The sequence below is a fragment of the Perna viridis genome, chromosome 2 (genome assembly GCF_037379345.1).
Source record: "Perna viridis isolate PV_CMFRI_1.1 ecotype Kerala chromosome 2, ASM3737934v1, whole genome shotgun sequence".
NCBI classification, from domain to species: domain Eukaryota; kingdom Metazoa; phylum Mollusca; class Bivalvia; order Mytilida; family Mytilidae; genus Perna; species Perna viridis.
Window position 1 is genome coordinate 38,415,772 of NC_142446.1, and position 24,162 is coordinate 38,439,933.

The 24,162-nt window shown below is 32.6% G+C and overlaps 2 protein-coding genes across 4 annotated transcripts in view; one reads left to right on the top strand and one right to left on the bottom strand.

Moving 5' to 3' along the window:
- LOC148624949 (uncharacterized) overlaps positions 1-10,972 on the bottom strand; it is a 189,631-nt gene extending 178,659 nt beyond the window's left edge. For all 3 annotated transcript variants that reach the window (XM_088568099.1, XM_088568098.1, XM_088568097.1), the window contains exons 1-8: positions 10,880-10,972; positions 7,101-7,236; positions 3,941-4,266; positions 3,259-3,402; positions 2,335-2,467; positions 1,823-2,008; positions 1,522-1,658; positions 710-889 (exon numbers count right to left, since the gene is read on the bottom strand). In XM_088568099.1, the coding sequence (XP_088424225.1) occupies positions 710-889; positions 1,522-1,658; positions 1,823-2,008; positions 2,335-2,467; positions 3,259-3,402; positions 3,941-4,266; positions 7,101-7,236; positions 10,880-10,905 (1,268 nt within the window). In that variant the 5' untranslated portion in view covers positions 10,906-10,972. The remainder of the gene's footprint in view (positions 1-709; positions 890-1,521; positions 1,659-1,822; positions 2,009-2,334; positions 2,468-3,258; positions 3,403-3,940; positions 4,267-7,100; positions 7,237-10,879) is intronic.
- Positions 10,973-22,704: 11,732 nt separating this feature from the next.
- Positions 22,705-24,162, top strand: part of LOC148624951 (neuroglobin-like) — a 33,965-nt gene continuing 32,507 nt past the window's right edge. The window contains exon 1 of the mRNA XM_088568101.1: positions 22,705-23,210. Coding sequence (XP_088424227.1) covers positions 23,071-23,210 — 140 coding nt within the window. The 5' untranslated portion in view covers positions 22,705-23,070. The remainder of the gene's footprint in view (positions 23,211-24,162) is intronic.

The following is a 24,162-nucleotide window of genomic DNA, read 5'->3' on the forward strand; positions in this document are numbered from 1 at the left end:
GAAAGCCTATTCGCTAAAACTCTTTGTACACGTGCCCTTATTTAAAATGTTTAAATATAAAAACAAAGGGCAATTTAAAACTAGATTGATTAATCAGAATTACAGAACATTTTTTCTTTGTCATTTTTATTTGTGTATTGACATTTGTTATGCCCAGAATTAATTAAGAATAAAATTTAGTCCAAGGTTCAGGGAAATAAAAATAAGTTAGATGTAGGGACATAAGGCTACCGGATATGTTATGGCCAGAAATGTCGAATCTCGGTTGACGTAACGCAAAAAATGTTGGAAACATAGTATTATACATACATTTTAGGAAAAAGAATCTTCTGTGGTTTTAGTTCATTTTTGTAATGACGTCGCAATGATGTTACAATTGTAAATTTAACAAAAAACCTGCTGAGAAATGTAACTTTTGTTTGTTTTCGGACACATTTACATCCAGGAAACTTTGTTTACTCCCTAGAAACCGCTTTATATTTTCACGTAATTTTATGATGCAAGAATTTTCAGAAAACCTAATGTTTCCTGTGTTTTTATGGTTCAAGTCTCCAAATTCACAATTAACACTTAAAACACTTAAAACACTTGCGGAATAATTTAAATTTGGTTTTTCCGGAAATTAGAGACTTTAATACCTTTATTCAATAACGTTGTTGGGTATGTTAAAACGGTTTGGATTTTTTTTGGTCATAGCATAATCAATTACCCCTGTGTATCAATGACAAAAGCACACAATAAATGTTTGCCAATTTCCGATGGAAGAGGTGTCCATGTCATTTCTAGACTCCGGACCCTTGGTCCTATTTCGGTTCTGTTAACCATCTCACTTTTATTGACCATTATACCATCACGTCTTGTGAATAGGAATTGGTCAATTATCACATGTCTGTAAAGAAAACGGATATGTTAAAATAACGTTTTCATCGCTATATGAAGATTTGTTGAACAACCATAATTTCTTTAAGACAACACTAGTCCTATTTAATATTGCATTACATGTGCTGAAGATTAAAAGTTATGTCATTGCCAAACCTCTTACTTTATTTATAAATTGAATAAGAATCGATAGCAAGATAAACTGTTTGGACCAAACACTATAAGTTCAACATACAACACAAATGAACTGAAATGAAACGTTACCACCGAAAGGATGAGCAGTTCCTGCACCTTTCAAAAATACCCAATATGCTGCTCTTTAAAGAAGATAGAATCTATCTATGGCCGATGGAAGTCTTTGGTTTAAACGGATACCAAATATCGATCAATCAGGAATGGTTACAACCGTTCATGAAACATATAAAGGGAATGATGTTACCATCGATGATTAAATGAAGGAAGAAAATAAGTAAGTTATCAAAATTATCAAATTTGAACTTTTTTCGTTGCCTGATGGAAAAAGTTCGAAAATAGTATAATTATAAATATGCAAAAAATACTTTTCTAAAAAAATACACTATTTGGAAAACGTGTATAGCAATACATGATTTTATAATTGATTGATTTAATGCTAAAACTTACTCGGTATCATCGGTTGGTGTAGCAAAAACTTCAACACTAAACATGGCACCTACATATATTTCAAACAGTTGTCTATCTGGAGGTGTTGGGTCTATAAAGGCTGGTGGGAAAAGCCTTTCTACGACTTCAAAGTAGAACTAAAAATTGATAAATTAGATATGAACAAAGAAATGTTCAATTTAACTTTTTAGAAAGTGGTATTTGTTTCGTTAAAATGTATAAATTTACTTACTTTTTAAATATACATGAAACAAGAAAAGTTTTAAATTAATGACAATGATCGTCAAACTATACACCTTACCTGCAATGGAATGGTAGAAAGTGAGGCAGCACGAGAATTTAAGGCAGGATATATAGTAGTATAGTTTCCGCTGCTTAAAGTAATGTCTTCTCTATTGAAGTCAAGCACGTCAATGAGAATGATACCAGTGTCTCCATCCGTGTAACCATTAGCAGAGGAACTTTCAAACGTTATTGAACACTCACCCTAAAAATCACCTAATTGTTTTACTTGTTACCTTCGAAACAAATATGCTCGTTTTGCTACAGTGTAATATAAACAAGTAATTGCAATGTATGCATTTTTTTAAATTGCAGACTATTAATGAAAGAAAACAATTCACATTTAGCCAAACCGCTTAAAACCTGCAATTAACTACCACTAAAATTTTACTCGTGTAATTTTATCAACGAAAGAGTCTTATTCAAAGTGCATTGACATTTTTGTTATAGAAGAGAGGAAATGAATTGTTGAGTGCACAAAAACAAAGCAGTATTACTTGTTACAATATCTCTAAGGATTTTTATAACTACCTCATTCATTGACAGTCCTTTAGCCTCATCTATGCCATTACTAGTGCCTATTCCTGCCTTGTTGCATCTGACGACATCATTGTCCTGGTCAATGTAAGTGATGTTCACTATTGTTGTGTTACCCAACTTGAATCTGTAAATCACCAAATCAATTTTAAATAGGGTAATTCGGCTTTCGAAAGCTGGGTTTCCCATAAAAAATATGTCAAAGCTTTTTCCAAAAACATTTTTGATACAATAAAATCACTGATTGTTTTTTTTATTTCATTGAATAAACAAAAACATGGATATTTTTTCGAGTAAAACAACAAGTTTTGGCAAACAAATAGCGAAATGTCAGCAGTGGGATAATTAAAAACGTCAAAATCTAAAATAAAATGGTCTGAACGTGAAAACAGGAAACAAAGAAGATCTACTTACACAATGTAACGAACCAAACAAAAAAGATTACATAAGAAAACTAAAGTTGAGGAAAACAATACGTCACACAAAAACTAAAGACATAGAAATATGAACTCCGACAAAAAAAAAAACACACACACACACACATCAGTGACATGGTGCTCCGTAGTAATCTAGTAATAGAATACAACAATAATGCAGATCACGAGTTATAGAGGGACCCCGTCACAATTTACACTTCGGGGACATAACTCAATTCAACAAAGTATCATGATGTAAATAGAGTAAATAATGCGAAATTGGTGGATAATTGTCCGAAATAGACAAATTAAAAATTGATAAAAAAAAAAATCACCATAGAACTAGTCCAAAATATGAGCTTATTTTGATCAAATGCTCCCAAATACCAATTTATTTTACTAAAAATATTTATAGGATATACAAGGATGAAGCTGAAATAATCAAAACTTTTTTCGTTCTCAAGTAAATTGCCATATATCTTTATTTTCATACGTCCTTTACCTGTAATATGGCTTGATTTGAAGAACTGGACTGCGATTGCTCATGCCTGTATCACTTCTGATTGAGGTTTTGATCTTAGTTTGTAGAAACCACTCTTTTTTGCCGACAGGTTTTGTTGCTTGGACCCAGTACTTTCCTTCAAACCTTAAGCATTCAAATTGTTATTCTGAATATATGACGCAAAACAGAAAAATATGAGTATTGATAGATAGGCAATCAATATACAATATTGAAACGAATATTTCACAAGAATAGTGCAATTGTCAAATATTTAAATCGAAACGATCAATTGTTAATAAAAAAAAACTTTTTTACAAAGCATCTTTTACAATCAAAGGTGAACGTATTCTTTTTACAACAGTGTTTTCTTTTTATGGTTTTGCACACCCAGTTAGTGTTTAGAATTGTTGCTTAAAAGGTTTGTTAACGTGAATCACTGTGTAATTGATTAGTCCATACATTAGTTATTGTTTAATGATTTAATGTGCTCTTTTGAACAATGACCAAAATGAGATTTTCTCAGTCAACTCGATATTATTTCTTCCAAAATGTACACTTGACAATGTTCAAAGAGTGTGTCATTTTATCATTTCAAGAACTGTATCAATGGATCTTGTTATCGTCATAGTTGCAAAGTTGTTATTCGTTTTAAACAAAGTAAAAATAAGAAAAAGCTTCTTACTTCATGTCAATATATTTAGTATCCAATGGCACCTTTACTGTAACCTCAGCTTGCTCCATTTCCCATTGTAGGCCCCTATTCAGCAGTTGCACCTTCTCTAAGATAGAATTTCTCACCTCAGTGGTTTTGTTCATATAAACCTTATTTTGTTCGTCAACTCCTAAAGTAGCTTTTTCACCCGTCCATGTACCTAGAAAAGTGTCGCAATATTTATTTAGTAAACTTGTTCTGGTTAGATTTGTCCACTTTCCAATGTCACTATAATCACACGTGCTTCCACATGGTCCATGTCCAATTTTCCACGCAGTAAGTATTTTAATCTTCGCCTACAATTGAAAAGGATAAAATAGTTCAAAGACAAATTACATAGTTCAATGACAAAACTACCGAACTGAAATCTAAAATCATGGCAGTAGTCAAGAGGAAAAGTCAAAAGAAAATTCTGAATGAAAATATCAGGGTAAAAACCAGAAAGCTTGAAGCCACTTAAATGGTCCTGATTTGGTACAGGCATTTCTACGTGAAGGTGGGGTTAACAATTTTTTTCAGTGTCAGGTCCTCCGCTTCCGTAACGGTTCATTATTTTCGGTATATTTTAACTCAAATGGTCAGCATAAGATTACCACCAGTCAAAATTGGTAAAATCGGTAGTTAAAACAGTACAGAAGATAAGAAAAACAAATAAGTGAAAATAAGAACTCAATATAATAAAAATATATAATTCCAACCCACGAGCTTCAAAATATATCTTGAAATTTGTGGGGAAGGTTTGTCAAGTTAAAGATGAAATTACAACATGTAAGTAAAAACAGCAATTCAACATGAAGCAACATATATGCCCAAATGGTTTCTAAAATTTGATTAATATCTTAAGATGGATTTTATAAATACCTGGTGACTTGCTAGAATTGTCAGAAAAATGTTAAGCAAAGGACACTTCCATACCGATACACCTGGTCCATGATCCCGATTGTTACCGCGGCCGGGTCTACTCATTTACTTTAGTTCTATGTGTTATTTTGGTTATTTCATGTATTTAATTTCCCTGTCTAGTCTTTAGAGGCACCCCATACAAAATATTATCTTATTCCAACTAAAACCTCATTTCATCCTGTAGGTTAATAAGGTTTAACTTAATTTCATCATGCAAACTGTGTAAAACAGTAATCAAGAGAACCAAGATTCTGGTGGGAATCAAAAGCAAGTAAATGAGCAACATGGACTCGGACTCCACTAAAAATGGGAGCATGGACCAGGTGTACCGGTATTTTAAGAATGTAATTCTTTCAATGTTTTACTGCTTTTCAAGTAACACCCGCCGAGTTGCTCATGAAATGTCAAGTTCAAGGTAGACGAAAGAGGAAAGGAAAACTATGACTCGTTGAACAAATCAGTTTTCATGGTGCATATTGATACACCCGTAATAATCAATGAGTTCATGATGACGACCATAAAATTTTTGTAGTAATGACTGCAATCGATCAGCAACATAACCGTGTCATAGAAGCCTTATTTTAAGAAGTCTAGCGCGATACAAGAGGTCTGTGTATAACGGCAAGGTTACATAAAAGTATGATTTCCCTGCTTTATCTACATGTAACTGCAATATCATTCATACAAATTATACATAAGCAACTGGGTCGATTTCACAGAACATCTTAAGCGTAAAATAAGTCGTAAGCACTGACAACGTCACAATACTTTGATTCATGAAGGCGTTACGGTTGTTTTTTGTTTTTTGTTTTTTTTGGGGGTGGTGGTGATGGAATGACTGCCGGGAGTTCGTTTTAACTGTTTGAATTGAATAGAAAGGAATTAAACGAGTTATTACTCGTTCGTTTATAGTATCTTTCTGGTTCATGAATAATAACTGTTTGGTGTACTAATACTACATTTAAAGGTAATTAAAATGTGTCATATTTTCAGAGTAAGGTTATATGAGTGCATCAAAATGTAAAAGTCTTTTAATATGAACTCAACTCATGCGATACCAGACTTTCTTTAGAAATCTCCGGACTTTTTATAATTGTCTAAAATGCGTACAAAATTGCTAAATGTGACAAACCTTTTGTGATAAAACTGTTTTCGGCGATGGAAATTCAACAATAAAGATTTCATTTTTAAAATCCGTCTGATTGACGTCACCATATTGTTAGTTAACCTGACGGGAGCAATTTGAATGGTTTACTCAATCTGTGAACACATTCTTAAAATTTTTTTTTTAAAAGATGTTGAAAACAAAGGTTGTTTCAAAATTATTTAACTCAGGTGTTGCAACCGTAAAAACCCTTTGTTCTACTCTCATTTAATTACGTTTATTCTGAAAACTTCCCAATTTTTGGAATAGGCGTCATTAAAAAGAAAACATTACCTAGACTAAATATAAAATAACTAAGTATGTTAGGATATTTTATAACAAAAGCCTAACGGGTTAAACATTCACTACCACTCTATAAATTGCTATTTATTAGGTAGTTCCTTTACTTACCAGTACTACTGACTTGTTAAACTGATAACAACATAATTTTGTAAGACAACAAAAATAAACTACACGTACATCAAAAACGAAAAGTTTTGATAATCGAACGTAGATATCCGAAAAAATTATCATTACCATTTAAAAATATCTTGCCAGTTCCATACATTCTTAGACGTAAACATTTACTGTTTTAAAATTATTTCATGCTTTGCCACTTCAAAGTATATGATGAAAAAAAAAAGAACGGATATGAAGAAATGCAACCGTATAATCTTAAACAAAAATAGTACTTAGTAAATACTTTCAGAGATCACCGACATTTCAACAAATCAAAAAAATAAATCACCCCAATAAATAGAACATAAATTTAGAAAAACAGAGACTTTGCAAATCGCTATATTATGCGTTTTTTTCACATTGAAGATTGGCTAATACAAAACAGATTTGAGCAAGAAATGTCACTACATCAAATTACCTAGCAACGCCCCAAATTTCCATTTTAGTAGATGGAATTAAAATAATAGTGTTGATTCGTAAGAGACTGAAATTGAATTTATCACAGAAAATGGAAATGAACTTTTTTTTACAATTTATAAACTGTTAATTAAAACAATTAAATAATTATTTCATAGTATTTCAAGTATCGACCTGTTAACAGTCAGAGTTTAACTATAATTTTACCTGGTAATCATGATCAGCCTTCTTTATTTCAAAACTCATAGATCCGCCATAATACTGTGCGTGGTTTATATTATCGTCACAGACTTGAACTGATAGGTGTACAGATACAAGCAAACAAATGAATTTTTTCAGGAACCTGTAATATGATAAAACATAAGATGATAGATGTATTTTAAGCATATATTTTAAGGCTACTATATGGAACTACAATTTAAATTTGGCATACTTTAAAGTACCCTATTTTTATACAATATCATGTTTGCTCATGCATATTAACCATAACCATACATGGCGAAATCCGTATCACATTCTATATCATAACGAGATGCCTTTATTAGCATAAGGGTGCCTGGCCCGAGAGCTAACATTGATCAAAGGTGGTACAGATTTTGCCAGTTAATATACACTCATAATTTGTTTTTAAATAGAGAGTGTATTTAAGTATACACAATCTGTCCGAGAAACCCCGCAACGTAATGAAAAAGAATCTGACAAGTAATGAGATAAATGAGTGTGATAAAATTTAGCCATGTGATACATGGGTGTGACAAGGATGTGACGTCACAAAGTTAGGGGTCAAACATTTCAGACTTTATCAAAACTGCTGTATTTACTAATTAATATATGACTACTGAGAATACAAGTCCCTGATAAGACTATTTATGTGTTTCCGGTGTTTCGTTTCATGAGTAAATTTGTGATAACTGGATTTTCTGGGAAACTGGAAGTTTTTCTGAACTATCTGAAATAAAAAAAAATTTCTCTTTTTTTTTTTTACTTTTCCACAATAGTGCTTGTATGTATGGTGCATTCATGCTGATTCGCTTAACACGGCGTGATCCTCCTGATTTTCAGTATCAAACACTGGTGCCAAGGAAGTGCCATGGAAACCCGATATCTACTGAAATTGTTTTGACGAAATGGAACACACATTATTCATGATGGTTGATGGCAGACATTTGTGGTTGGTAAACACATTTTTGTCAGGGCGTCTGAACGTCCCTGCGTATGGTATGTTTGTGATAAAATGTCTGCTTGAATTTAATTTGCGTAAAAATCTTTTTCAGGGCTGCTTCCTGTGTATGTGCGTCTTTCATTAGTGGGTGCTATCTTCAGCGGTATGCTCTAAACTAAATTGTTACTTGAATTTATCAATGAAAACGCACAAACTACGCATGATTCTTTTAGTGTCAAAATTAACTATTCAATAGAAGATTTTAGAAAATGTCTATAATTATTAGACAGAAATTTACCAGAAAGAATTGATTTTACTTCGTTTGAAATCAAAGCAATATATCAATGAAAATCCGCTTCCAAACTGAAATTTTATTTCAGAAGAATTCGTCCTGGCAGGATTTTGAAATTATTTCTGAAATTATGTCAAATATCTATAAATCAATGTAAAGCCGAAAGTGTGATCTTTAAGAATAGGGAAAAAGACGTTTGACTGACGTAAAGTCAGTTAAAGATATTTGATGTTTGTAACCCAGCCATTGAAAGAAATAATTTTTATGGAAATACTTTCTTGCTTAATTCTGTTATATATCTGTTCCCTACATCGGATCAGATATCAAATTGATACAGGGAAGATATGTAAACTTATAGAAGGGTCTGGAAATTCCCAACGATGTTAGAACTGTCAAATTTGCGATGGATATTTTCGGTCGTTCCCTCCGCGGGACTAGACTCGTACCGCTGTGACATCTATGGCAACAGCGCCTGCACAAAGTCCAGCCCCCTAGACCACTCGGGCAGCGCTGTGACATCTATGGCAACACCGCCTGCACAAAGTCCAGCGCCCTTGACTACTCGGCCAGCTAGGCTACTCGTAGCGCTGTGACATCTATGGCTACACCGCCTGCACAAAGTCCAGCGCCCTTGACCATACGGCCAGCTAGGCTATAGCCGCTGTGAAATTTATGGCAACACCGCCTACACAAAGTGTAGCGCCCTAGACCACTCGGCCAGCTAGGCCATAGATGTCACAGCAGTACGAGTTTGAGTCCCGCGGAGGGAAAGGACCAAATATTTGCTTCCCAAATTTGCCAGTTCTAACATAGTTGGGAATTTTTCTTTATTATATCGTCTTTATTGGGTGCTAAAATCTTGTGAAGTTCGAAAGGCGTTCCATGATTTAGTAGTTTTGTAGCTTTCAATTATACTGAAAGAAAATCTGTGAATATTTTTGGCGACATATTGAATCGCAAATGATTGTTATAAAGGTGGCTGAAAATGCAGTACTGATTTGCTCGATAAACAATCCAACCCCATGAACAAACAAAATAGGTATTAAACAATGGAAATAGAAATGGAATAACTCATGATAAATAATTCGGTTATTATGAAAAGTTAAATGGAAACAAATATTTTTAAACGAATATCTTGCTTTCGACTAACGCGTTTTTATTATCGTTATCATATTTTATTATTCTCTGTTTTCAATGAAATTTCAGATCATCGATCATTAGCAACATTTTTGTGTTGTCCTTGAATTAAAATATTTCCGATTTAAAAATTAAATCCCACTAAATATGTGCCAAAAAGATATCGGATGGCAAAATTGTGTCTCTCTTTGTTTTGCATCAACAATTTTAAATTTATTGTTCTTTTTACTGTAACATAACCATGCTGTTTTTCTTTTAGAATTTAAGCAGAGGCTCTGCGTTGATTTACTCTAATATGCCGATGCGTTACTCTTCACATTTCTTAAATTATACTGAGTTTCCAGTTACGGCCAATAAAATACATTTTAAGGGCTTAAAATCAGTGGGTCCCGTGATAAACTGTTAGCAGCCGTAGATCAGGTTTTACTTGATGAGTTTTGATTATAATTTATCTTCTTCTAGAATAAAAACGAACAAAAACTTCTTATAATCATCATTGTTTTTCCCTTTGCCTTTCCTAGACTAATCTTCAAAGTGTTATTGTTAAATTTATCGATGTCAAACTGCAAAATATGTAAAACTTCATAATCGTAATGTAAAACAAGAACGTAATTTAAGGGCTTATAAATTAACTTCGTAATGCAACGAGATAAAGTCTTAATGTTGAAATCGAAATCAAATTACAATAATAAAAAAGGAGCTAGAATTTTTACTCAGTGGAAAGACAATTATTATGACCATTTCATCTTTGGACCAAAATGAATGAATTTTGTATTAGTGTCAGCTTGAGCAATAAAATATTGTATCTCAATTACAACTCTCATTGAATAAGAATTAATCAGATCCGCTGAAATCCCAACTTCATCTGCTTAAATGCAATCTTTTCAGAAAACATGCAATCCGGAACCTGGTCAAGAACTCTAGATTTTTCGAGACACACCAGTGACAAATTTGAATATAGATCTATTTGTCGATTCCTTTTATAATTGAATGCAAATAGGATGTCCTGTCCAACTCCACCATTCTCAAATATCTTCATACTAAGAACAACACTAACATTTTTAGCTCACTTGTTATCCAAACCCAAAGTAGCCGCCATATTCGACATTTTGAATAAATATTAAGTTAGCCACAATGAGTTGTAAGGGAATATTTCGCGGTTGCATAATTAAAATCAGGTATAACAACGGTAACAATGAAAAAAGAAAAAAAAACAGTAACAGAAACCACATACAACATACGAAATAAAAAGAATAAAAACTGAAAACTGAAAGTAACAATGATTTTTATACAAAAAGTAGTATTTAAATCGGCAATATACCGATAAACTATATATAATGTTGGAGGATACATTTATTTCATAAACTATAACTTGAATGACGTTTCCTTACTTACCCTGGAAGGCCCCGACAAGGCTCCATTGCCTCTATGGAAAATCAAATATTAAAATATTTTATGTTGGATTTTTGCAAAGATCCACTCCTTCAGGTTACCTATCTACTTATGATGACACTGCCTATTGGTAATATATAAATAAAATTATCATATTATTGACCCAATATATTCATTCCTTTAAAACTATAAAAATTAATCCAGAGAATGAAATCCGCGTAATACCCATCACCCAATCATGACGGACACAAAATCGAAAACAATAGGTATCTAAGAACCCATGAATTTTCTTACAAAAGGGATAGTTATTTAATATTTATAATGCGATATTTAGATAAGTTACGATTTTATCACTATCACTTGCATAGAGAGGATTTCACGAAAATTGCATTTTTAATAGAATTAACTGCAATGGGTTTATGTTTATGGATATGGATATGGAAGACTGCCGTTGAAATGATTGTGAAATTAAAAGTAAGGAAACCACTATTATGACAATAAACAAGATTTTCGTGATCCAGGGATTAAGAAAACAAATACCGTAAATAACAACAACTTGATTTATAGAGTACACACAGACACCTAAGACTAAATTAACAACCCAGGCTTCCTATGAAACTTTGACCATGGACTAGGTGCATCGGTAAACTGAAAGTCTTGAAATAAGCATCGAAAGGAAAAACAACAACTTTTCATTCTATAAAAAACAGCAATGTATCATACAAACTAAAAATTCGACCAAACTGAAGAATTTTTTTATCACACTAAACTGTAACTAGTTTAATAACTTAAAAGTCAGGCGAACTTAAACGGTTGCAAAAACAATATCAAACTTATATCTGATACAGATTTGGTCGTTTCCTCCTCAATGGGTTTTAAATCCCTTCTCTGCTGCTATGAATTCTATTGCACTAAATTTTGCTCTCCAAACTACTCGGCAGACTCAGATGTACAAAAATAGCTTTCAATAAGCGGATGATACTCAGAACGTAAGTCTTGGGCGTGAATATTATTACGTGGTGTAACTGTTAAGCGTTTTCGATGGAACAACGGTATACTGATGCTGCCACGCCATGTAACATATAATTCCCAATATATACATATATATATCATATCTGATTCCATCAGAGGTTGTCCTGTTCTGTTCAGTGATATCATGTGCTAATGTTCGCGCTCTAGAATTACTTAAGAGGAAATGAAATTTTACTCGTCGTTAATAAATTCTTCAAACATCTCCTCTGACGAAACTACTGATTGGATTTGAATAAAATATAAAATGATTGTTCCTTAGAGTATCCTACACAAAATGATCGTTTGGGTTTTCGATCTGTTACTAAAAATAGAACATAGGGTTTGAAATACAGTTTTTTTTAACTCAAAAACCGTTGAATTTAGCAAAGTTCTGATGGAGTTATATTTTTCACCATCCGGAGACGGACTTTCACTGAAATTTTCAAAATGATTTGTTGCCTGTTGTAGGAGTTATGGCCCTTGAAACAGATTTTTTCTCGTTTTTCACGTGTATAATTCTCTGAAACCAATTTCAACAAAATTTAATAAAATTTGGCATAGTTCTTTTAAGGTTTTCTGCACAAACTGATTGTTTAAAATTTGTCATTGTTAAAAAAAAACATGGCTCTCGTCACTAAAAATAGAACATAGGGGTCAATTTTTTTATATTTTTTTCTCAACTATAGAAGAATAATGAAAATGAAAGCTACTCTTAAGTTAAACATGATATTTTGAGTTGACTGGCAGTATTGAAATTATTTTTAGGCGGCCATTTTAACAAGTTGCTCAGATTCCAATGATTTATGGTTTCTTTAGGAAACTAGTTGAATGGTGATGGCAAAAGATGATCGATCTTAAACGGCCATTTTTTCGCTAAAGTTTATACTTCCTTTGATTTTAACGATAATTGGTTTATAAAGTAAACATGGTCTCCTAATATGAATAGTGATGATGAAAATGTCGGATAGCAATGGTTTAACTTCATTTTATGTTCTTTTTCAGCAAATGAATAATGGGCTAATGCCCCCTGAGACCCGATGGAATAACAGGGCAAAGGGGGACCCCTGCCCAATTTCTTCCCCTAAATAACTTAAAAAACGTTATCTTTGGAATTTTCTTTGTGTAGTAATATTGTTCTGCATCATGAGACCAACCAATGCGGACATTTTTTAAACGATTCTTCTACTGAGGTAGGAGTTACAGCTCCTGAAACAATGCTTAAATTTTCCCCACATGTACAACTTTGAAAATCTTCTTCTCTTAAAGCATTTCAGATCATTTAATAGAAATAATCATATTGGCTCTTTAGTGTATTGTGGTCAAAATGACTTGTAATTTTTAATCCGTGGATAGATATGGCTGTCTGTAATAAAAACGGAACTTGGGGTCGGAAGACAGTTTTTTTTTATAAATAATTTAAACACTGTTACCTTTAGCAAAATTCTGGTTCAGGTCGTAAAATGCTATTTAAAGCATTTCTTGCATTTGACAATTCAGTTAATTTTAACTTAGTCTGTCTCATTCCTCTTTTTTTTTCAAATACGCAAATGATGTTTCTTGCTTTCAACTTCCAAAAACTATTTATTCTTCAAGACGCATAACTTAAGACGAGGACAGACTACGAAGTAAATGAAAAAAACAAAACCTTTCTTTGCCATGTACTTTTAAAAAACTTGTTTGAATGTTATAAACCTACATAAAATATATTATTAACGATTTATATCTTTTACATGTATAAGTAAAATACTTGGCCGGATTTTTTTATTATTGACTATCCCGTTTGAAGAAATTCTTCGTTATATAGATTTTCAATTTGTAATAATCACAGGGAGATGTATTTGACACCAGTTAAAATCAATTAACTTGATGTTCGACTTATTATCGAAAAATTACATTGGTCTGAATTACAAGCCCAATCATTTAAATCTCCAGCAATGATAAACGGCATTTTATATTAATTTATCATTATCCACCTGTCGCGAACGTATTACTTTAAAGACCTAGGAGATACGCAAATTATAAAATTATTGAAAATCAAAACTAAAATGAATCAGCAAGGGTATACGATAAAGATTGATTAACTTTGGAAAAAAATGTACTTATTGAATTGAAATTTATTAATTTGGCGACGATGCATAATCTTTCAACAATTCACACCAAAATAAATAAACAGCATTAAATTTGATCAAAATAAACGCACAGTTTTGACAAGTAATTCAGAATAAAGGCATATGACAGAGTTATTTATTGCCAAAGTTCTACAATTATTCTTCTCAGTGCAAATGCTTTTGTTACTATAAGCATTCTGTCAAGTGGTAATTTCGAAACAGAGAGAGATTAATTTTCAAAATGTATTTTACCACAAATGGAGCACTGATACTATATCAGAATTTCACTTCATATAATATTTTGAGACATAGAATATTTAATGGAGCAACTACGGCGATGGTCACTTCATATCTTTCGAAGTGCAGGATCCAACAATACGTTTTATCATTTTGGTGGGGCTGAAAGCAGCCTCTCAAACCAAGTGATGACACTTGGCCGATTTTGAATAAAAACGACGTTCTTAAGTGTTTTTATGACTTTTTTTTATAAGATTTCTGAAAATTATCGAAGGTTGTCGGAAAACATAGAGTATTTGTTACATAAGCTGTAGAGACATGTGATGTGATCTTTAAATTATCCCGTTGAAGCAAATTCTTAAAAAGAACACATTTTTTCGTACTTATTTTTTTCCTCATTTACAAATGTACCCTTATGAATATAACAACTATAATATGGATTTTCACTTTCAATAACTAGTGTAATATCATAGGTACATCCTATTGAAATAATTTTTTGTAATTAATGTCAGGATAAGTTATCTAGATGTTGTATTCACAAACAATTTCCAGCACATCACGATTTTCACAGCAGCGGATTCATCATCACTTATTTGTAAGCGATATCCGAACTAGAGGTAAATGGGCAAAGCACTAAGCAACTTAGACTTTAGACTTAAATAGTGGAGGAAAATATTCCCCAAAATACGCTTAATTTAAGAGTTTAATGGACCGAATGACCACAAGGCTGAATATGTTGTCATTTTAAAATTACTTAAAAGGTGTTTTGACTAAAGTCTGTCGTAGATGTTTTTGCTAGTGCAATTTTTGCGAATTCGAAATCAAAGGTCAACATCAAGGGCTTGATAGAGCAACATAAATTGTGCATTTTTGTGATTTTATTTACAACCGTTAGACTTACCATGACGAAATTTATATACTATTTATTATACTTTTGATAAGGCATTCCCCCGAAGTCTAAATGGTCAAAAATGATAAGCGTAATCAAGGGAACCAAGGTTATAACGGTAATCAAAAGAATATAATCCAGGGACAAAGACCAGACATGGAAAACAGACATACACAAACTAAAGTAACTAAAATCATACATACAAAATAACAAAAGCAAATGAGCAACTCGGACTCCACTAAAAACTGGGAGCATGGACTAGGTGCACCGGTAGGGTAAGCGTCCTCTGCTTTTCTAGAAACACCCGCCGAGTTGCTCATAAAATGTCGAGTCCAGGGTAGACAAACGAGGAAAGGAAAACTACACCCGTTGAATAAATCAGTTTTCATGGTGCAGATGGATACAAATTTTACCCTTTTGATTCCTAAAATTCCTCAGAAAGACCCTTGGAAGACCCAAGAATTTAAAAAATTGTAAAACAAATGCAAAAGCTATTTGTTAATATTTTTTTATATTTTGCATTAGAAATACAATACATGTTTGTTTAATTTGTTTTGAGCTTTTCATTATTCAGACATTTTTATTTTCGCGTCCAGACGACTACGGCGAACATAGCGAAATTTAGCAGTTACGCAGTTTGATACAGGAATGTTTTGCTATTAATCTTCACAAAAAATTCTTTTAACACTGTCTAATGCTAATTGCGTTTAGGCGAATAGGGGAAACTATGTTATTAAATAGTTCTTCCAGCTACTGGTTAGGCATTTAATGCAAAAGAAAGTAACATTGCTGTGAAACTTCAACGATTTTGAGCTATGGAAAATAACTGTTTTTTTTTTTTTTTTTTTGTTTTTTTTTTGTGAAAACTAATACATTAAGTGAAAGCAGTAAATGGAAAAAGGAACTATTGTAATGGAATTTGAATGCACTTACACGCTTACAAGCAAATATAAAGTTTTATTAACTGGGCTTTACACGTAACACTGCGCATATGAAAAAAATATTCAATGAACAGACTCACCGACAAAATCATGCTTCATGAATAAATCTCAAATTGAGATTTTCTTTTCGTATCTTTCTTTTTCCAGTGATATGATTAGTCAAAACTTGAGCTGAGAGTTTGTGAAAGAGTAATCAAGGGAACCAAGATTTTAGCGGAAATCAAAAGAATGTTATCCAGGGACAAACACCAGACATGGAAAACAGACAAAAACAACAAATTACATAAAGTAACTAAAAATATACAAATACATACAAAGTAACAAAAGTAAATGAGCAAGTCGGACTCCACTAAAAACAAGGAGCATGGATTGAGTGCACCGGCAGGGTAAGCGTCCTCTGGTTATTTAGAAACACCCGCCGAGTTGCTCATAAAAAGTCAAGTCCGGGGTACACGAAAGACGAAAGGAAAACTATGACACGATGAACAAATCAGTTTTCATGGTGCAGATGGAAACACCGTTAAAAAAGTCTGCGTAGTTACGGCAAGCTCTGGCATAACGTATGAGTTGTGATATGAAAACTCCATAAGCAGGTGTTGAAGGGATGTTGCCACAGATGAAAGGAAAGTTGTTCATTCTGAATGAAAAGTCATCATATTTGTCGTAAAGTTTGGTCAATGGTTTTCCTTTACCATTCATCTCTATGTGTAGGTCAAGATATGATGCTGACTTCACGCTGCCTGTAGTATCCTTTATCTCAAGTTCTTTGGGGGTAGATGCGATGCATCAAATCCCCGAAAATATTATTGTTTAACGATAAATCTAAATTTGAGATTCTCTTTATGAAATCGGGCTCTGAACTGTCCAAGAAATTAGTCCTGTAACAATTAAATACGCATTAATTGCTTCTGGAATAACACTTTATGAACCACGTCTGTATAACCATATATGTCAATTTATATATGTAAACCGTCTTGCCCCTTTTAACGTGACCTCATTTTAAAAAAAATACTCAGTCCTTATTGAGTTTTAATGTATGAACACAGACCTATTTATTTCAGATAACATCTTCAGTAACTACCATACTGCAAAATATGTCACTCTATCAAATAATAATAGTCACCCAGTGAGAGGTCGATAAAAAAGGAAACAAAAAAGAAACAAAATGATTATTCCATTACATTCAGCAAATAAAACTACAAAGCTACTAAGGTATTAAGTTATTTGATTAAAAACATGCAGTACATTGTCCGTTTAATTGGTAAATAGGTATATTTTTATGTCTTTTATCTGTGTCAAGAAATTTTAATTGATTATAAAGAAAAACAAATAAGTGAATGACGTCAATTTTTTCTCTGGCTTTAAAATGGATTTAAAATCAATTTAATCACGGCCAAATTCCAAAAAGTCTTACCATATAAAAAACGATAACAGTCAAAAATCAAAAAATAGAGATCAGATGAGCACATGGTGCACTTAATCCAACTTGAAGTGCTTAGTATTCATCCCGTATTGAATGTTCAAAGTCACTTTTTGCCCTATTTTGAGAAATGATTATTCGTATACTTATCGCTTATCCGTTATACATTTAGGTACATACAACGAGATTTGCATGCCATTTTAGATTACTCGGTTCGTTTTTTAAAATATTTCCTATTTGAAAGAGTAAACAAGGAAACCAAGATTCTAACGAAAATCAAAAGAATGGAATCAAGGGACAAATACCAGACATGGAAAACCCAACAAAGAACATAAAGTAACTAAAATAATACATACAAAGTAACAAAGTAAATGAGCAGGTCGGACTCCACTCAGAACTGGGAGCATGGATCGGGTGCACCGGTAGAGTAAGCGTCCTCTGCTTGTCTAGAAACACCCACCGAGTTGCTCATAAAAAGTCAAGTCCAGGTACACGAACGAAGAAAGGAAAACTATGACAAGTTGAACAAATCAGTTTTCATGGTGCAGATGGATACACTGTAACGATCCACGAGTTCATGAACGATAAAACTTCTGTAGTGTTGACTTCAATCTTGTAGCAACGTAACCTATTCCATAAGTCGAATTGTCAGAAATCTAGCGCGACATAAAAATATCTGCGTAGTTACGGCAAGCTCTGGCATAACGTATGAGTTGTGATATGAAAACTCCATAAGCAGGTGTTGAAGGGATGTTGCCACAGATTGTATGGATTTTCGTGGAGTTTAAGAGTCCAGTGCATAGACGGTGAATCACAATTATCGTCTTTGGTAGAGATACCAAACGAGGATAGCACAGATTTATGGTATTACACTTTTCTTCTTTGGATAGTGTAGTGGCAGTATAGGTCTTATCACTGCTATTATTTTCTACGTCTTCCTCTGATGATAAACATTGGATGTATTACGTTTTGCAGACAAGAACAATGTTGTTTTTGGTTTTGTCTGCTGGTACGACAACACACTTGTCATGTATAGTAGACAATGTTTTTGCTACATCGGTGTTTTGAAAACTGATGTAGCATTGACATTCATTGATTTACTTAAAACTTTCTCATTCTTTTCAAAATTAAAGACCTCACAGCCTTTACCCAATCTGACAGGGAATCAATGTCTTCTTGTTCTCGTTTAATCATTTTCTTCCACAGAATCCATAAGAACTTTAAAGTCATAATTTCATTATATGAAGCGTGGTTCACCGTAAATTTAGAAAGGACCTTACGCAGAGATTCGTTTTCAATGATTCTTAAATCTCCCGTAACGACGTGACAGTAAGGACCATATTTCAATGGAGAACGCAAGAACAGTCAGGTGATTTAGTCCTCAATCTTGAGGTTCTTAAATAGCCTTTTATAATTGAAAAGTATGGATGCAATCGGTAAAGTATAGGAACATGAGATAATCGGTATTGATTTCTCCTTGAAATATGGGGAATATAATTCGAACGTGATGAAGTCCAAGAGGTTTTTGTTTGAAAGGAAGAAAACCATCATTCAGATGATTAAGAACAATCAAGGGAACCAAGATTCCAGTGTAAAAAAAACTACAGCAACAACACCACAGCTCCACGTTGCTAGTTGTGGAGTTGATTTACCTTACCCTCTTTTGTCCAAATATATAAGGGAGTACCACTTTCTGTGATGAAATCCTTGACAAAACCAATAAATCATTCACATAAATATTTACAAAACTATTCGATTCATACCTTTAAACCCTACTCTGTAGCTCCTATCATGAGGTTTTGGGTGGTTTTCTTTTTATCAAATTTAATGATAAAAACAATAAGCGTTTGTAAAACTTTGAAACCAATATGATAACTTCAAGAATGTAACAGGCAGTACCAGCAGAATTCGATGCAAGCTGGCAAATAAATAATTGAGGTGATATATGATCAAATAATAACTCTTTCGCTTGCCCCAAGCAGGAGATCAACATCAGTCCATTGTTCCCTGGCTATAAGTAATGATATCTATCTTCATTGTCCTTGACAAATATGATCTATAAATGAGAACAAAACTATATGGCTAGATCTGGATAAGCTTTTACATCTTATTCACCATCTAACCTGAGTTTATTGATTTGGAATTAGAACAAGCAGTAAATATTTTAGATTAATCATTTCGAAACTACTTGAGCAGGAGATAATTTACCATTTATTAAGTTGTTACATACATAAAATCATATTCAGGATAAATGATCTAAAGGCAATACATATGTATGGATTATGTTTACTGCTACTAGTTATCTCAACTTCAGCTACAAAACCTAATAAAACTTACCTCTGGGAGAAAAATACTAACGAATGTTTGATATTTTGATTCCTGCTCACCTTTATTATTAAAAGCAACATAATGCCGAATTCACTCACAATTTCTCAGTCGATCTATACGACCAATATGCATCAAATAAAACCCCGCTTGGGTTTTCATATTCTATTTTCTCGTGAATTATACATTTTCTGTTTTTCACATTTTGTTCCAGTCCTTATAAATAACAGACGGTTACTTCAATTTTGATAGTGAGACGTGAGACTCATGCCTTACAGCTCGTAGTATTTGAATTAGAACAGCACACAGAAATTCTTCTCCTTTTCATGTTTTGATCGTATTTGTTTTTGGTTTTCTCTGTTTCCGCTGCTAATTACCATCATATAGTCATTTGCTGACACGCATTTCTTTGATGAGCGTGTCTTCTTTGTTGTAAAGCCTGATTTTTTTTTCTTAAGTATAATCGGAATAGTCTATTTACAATCTTAAAGAATCTTAATGACTTTTACATTTTATTTAGTTAACTATATGCGGTCAAGAGGATAAAAGTCTGAGATATGTCTAATTTAAGATTTAATAGTACAGTTCATTTCGTTCTGTCAGCGAAGCTTGACGCGATTTGTTATGTGCATTATACAATTGTATATCACTTACTTTAACTCAGCAAAAAAAAAAAAAAAAAAACATATTGCATTTTTAATCACCAAAGAGCCTAGTTCAACGAATCCGAGTAGATGACGTAAATTTCGGGATAGACAAGCGTCAATCAAAACAGTGTATGCTTCGTTAGAGTACATTGATTTTTTTTTCAATAAATCAAGAGTTTAGGTTTGTTTTCAACATTTTCGTGCCATTTATTTTCTTCGAATATTGCGATAGCTTGACGGCAATTCTTGACTTGATCGTCTCCATTTTTGTATATTTAAATTATTTTCCCCTTAACTGGTCATCACCAATTCGGTGATGGATTTGGCTTCCTTTTTCGATAGTTTTAGTTATGAGTACTTCTTGTATACAACTAATATTTTAATTATGATCTTCCTACATATTTGATTGTAATGCTGCTGATGAGAGGTTACTCCTTGAAACACGTGTACAGCATATCGAAATTTACAATGTATAAGACTGGTATTTTTGTATTTGAATAAAAGAGGGCAACTTTCAATTGATAGTGAGACGTGACACTCGCGACTATTTAAATTAAAACTCTCCTCTTTTGATCGTATTAGTTTTGGTTTTTTTCAGATTCCGTTGCAAATTAGCAATCACATATTCATTTTCTGACACGCATTACATGTCTTAGACTGTTTATTAGCCAGATTTCGATTTTATGTTTTATAATATTATCTGAATAGACTTGTCCCTTAAGGAAATTTTATGATTTTGAACTTTTCTTTAGTTGAATTTTCAAGTGGAAAAAGTCTGACTGATTTTGATTTAAAAACTGGACAAAAAATAAGTGAGTCAATTAAATAATAGTACTTATAAGTAAAGGAAGAATCATAGAAAATTATTTCTGTCGAATAATATACCCCTCCCCGCAACTATGAATCGTTATGGTGAGATTCTCGGACAAAAAAGAATGAATCGTTATGGGGTATCGATTGCTTGTACGGTGTGACAGTTACCAGTACGTGCTATGATAGGTACCATGGTGGGACATGATAGATACTATGTTGTGTCCATTTCAAACAAAAAGACAGTAACATCCACAATTGGTTGCGTTGAAGTGCTAAATTCTCCAATGATTAATTGGTGTCCAATTATTATGACACTCATTTGTTTTCATCATATGTTCAGTAAATAATTTTGCATATGTGTTATATGATGAACGTCATGCCACCATGAAGCCCGCATGTGCAGGTTAATATCATATACATATCAACCGGGGGAAAATCAAGATCACAATCTGAATGAACAAAATGTTTGTCACCGAAACATGTACATAATAAACAGAATATGATATGGATTTGATATTTCTCATTTAATGCATTAATACATTCAAGTTCTTGGGTTAGTATGGGTGTGTTGTGGTAGATATGGTATTTGATTTGATATTCTATATGTAGTATATGTTGATCAATTATTTAAGTTGTTGAGTTGAATAAGTGCAAGTGCTTGTCAAGCAAACAAAAGACAAACACCTGACAATATGGACTACTGCTTCAAATCACAGTTTATATCGATAACTTATGCGTTTACTTTGTTTTGTAAATTTGGATATCAATTTTTAAAAACCTGTATCATTTAATGACCTAAGATAAAACAGTTTTTGTCAGAACAAAGAATTAAATCAATATGTTCTATACTTTGATTTGGATCATAGAGTCTCTGATCTTCCAGAAGTTTAAAGGAGAAATGCCTAATCATATGTAATACATCATTAATTTATTCTTAGTCGGTCGCTTAGTTATCTTTTCGTCCCATTAACAATGTTTATTTTATAGGTTTTTTTCTGTGGGAAATATCAAAGCATTGTGAAATTTGTTTTCGTTGCTCTGGAGAGCACATGGCAGTCATAATGCCTTAGGTTCTGAATTTTCTGATATTCTGCCATTAAGCGAACCTCATGAAAGGAAGTGGCGACATCTGGTTGAGATTTATTGACTTCCTGAAAATCAAACTATTTAACAATTGCCACCAGACTACAGAATAATGAACATTGATTAGCAACCGTACATGCTTTTAACAATAAAATTGCTTGCGTAGGTAATGAGCACATTTTAATACCATTATCTATATACTAATCACTGCATGTTCTGCTCTTACTCTCTAAGCGGTCAGAATCTTTGATGAATTAAGATTAACATGTTTCCTTTGGTTAATTGTTGTCTAATTAGTCTTGCGTACTATACTTGTCAGGCCAGATAAAAGTAGAAGAGTACTTGTATACATAAACCATTTCTCTAAGCCAAATGCAGTGAATACCTTGATTAGTGTAACAATAGAACCCTGTCCAATTCTCACTACGTGACTGATGGTTCCACTCATGTTAGGAGCGATTAGGCAGTTCCAAACAATATAATATATATCTGCCTGACACGCAACAATGTCACTTGTGTTTAATTATAATAGAAGGCATGTCTAAAACTTGCGGATTCTATGCTTTATCAACACAAGACGTCAGAATTCAATGAGTGAAAAACATCACGGATGGATATGATGTTTAAGGAAGTTTCCAAGATAAGATTAAGTTGAACCTATTTAAAATGATTTTGTTGTTTAATATTATAGTATTTTTGAAACATCTGTGATTATTAGAAATGGGAAATAAAACTTCAAATAAGAAACGACATGAAAATTTAAACATGTATTTAACTCCAAGACAGCGGTTACTTGTCCAGGCGAACTTGGATTTTCTTAAAGATAATCTGTCAGATTTGGGATTAGTTGTCTTTGTAAGGTTAGTATATTCATTTACATTCATATTCCTTACTTAAATTTTATCTTATCTTTGTTTAACCATTTTTAATATTTTCCCTTTACATACCAACAATTATGAATGCAACGAAGTGTCTCCTTCGTTTTTCAGATTGTCTTTCTTTAACTGTTTATATACCCAATGAATATTGGGGATTTTAAATGTATGGTAATTTATAAATGATTTTTTATACTAATTTTGTTACAATGTTTACATTTTATTATAAAACAAACCTAAATTCGTTTACATAATAAAAAAAATAGCTCAATTAAAAATGTATAGTTATTAGTATTATACTCTTACGTTAAAATCTAAAAATCATGAAATGACTTAAGCCTCTCACATCTTTTGTGAATTTGATAGCTTGATAAAGATAAAATGGGGGCCTTATATATCTACATACACAATCAAACTACAAAGACAAACTGACGAATGAGTCATTGCAAGTACGAATTTCTTTTTTTTTTTCACACAATTAAAAGAAAATAATACATTACAATTGTCAAAGTTGTCGCATTTATATAATTCCTTCCAAAGCGCGCATAAAATAAACCCATAGAGTAAAAGCGAAAAGGGACGTATCAATAACAAGTGACGAGTTCATGTTGCTGAATATTTAGTTACCTGTGTGCTTCTTTCATTTTCAAAACGTTCTATAGCTTATTATTGTGTTATGGCCTTTTGGGTATGGCTTCAACGTTAAACATAATTACACTTTACCTTACAGTAATAAAATCTCTCTACTTATCATCTTATTTATAAGATTTTAACATTCATTTCAAATGTTTTTTCTCAAGGATTAGAAGTTCTCTCGGGTATTCTAAAACAGTGCAAATTATGTGAACTACTTTTGTTGAATGAACAACGTTATCGCGATTTACAGAGATCGAAATATTATCACTGTTTCCCCCTCTAAATGCAGGATTTTTTATTT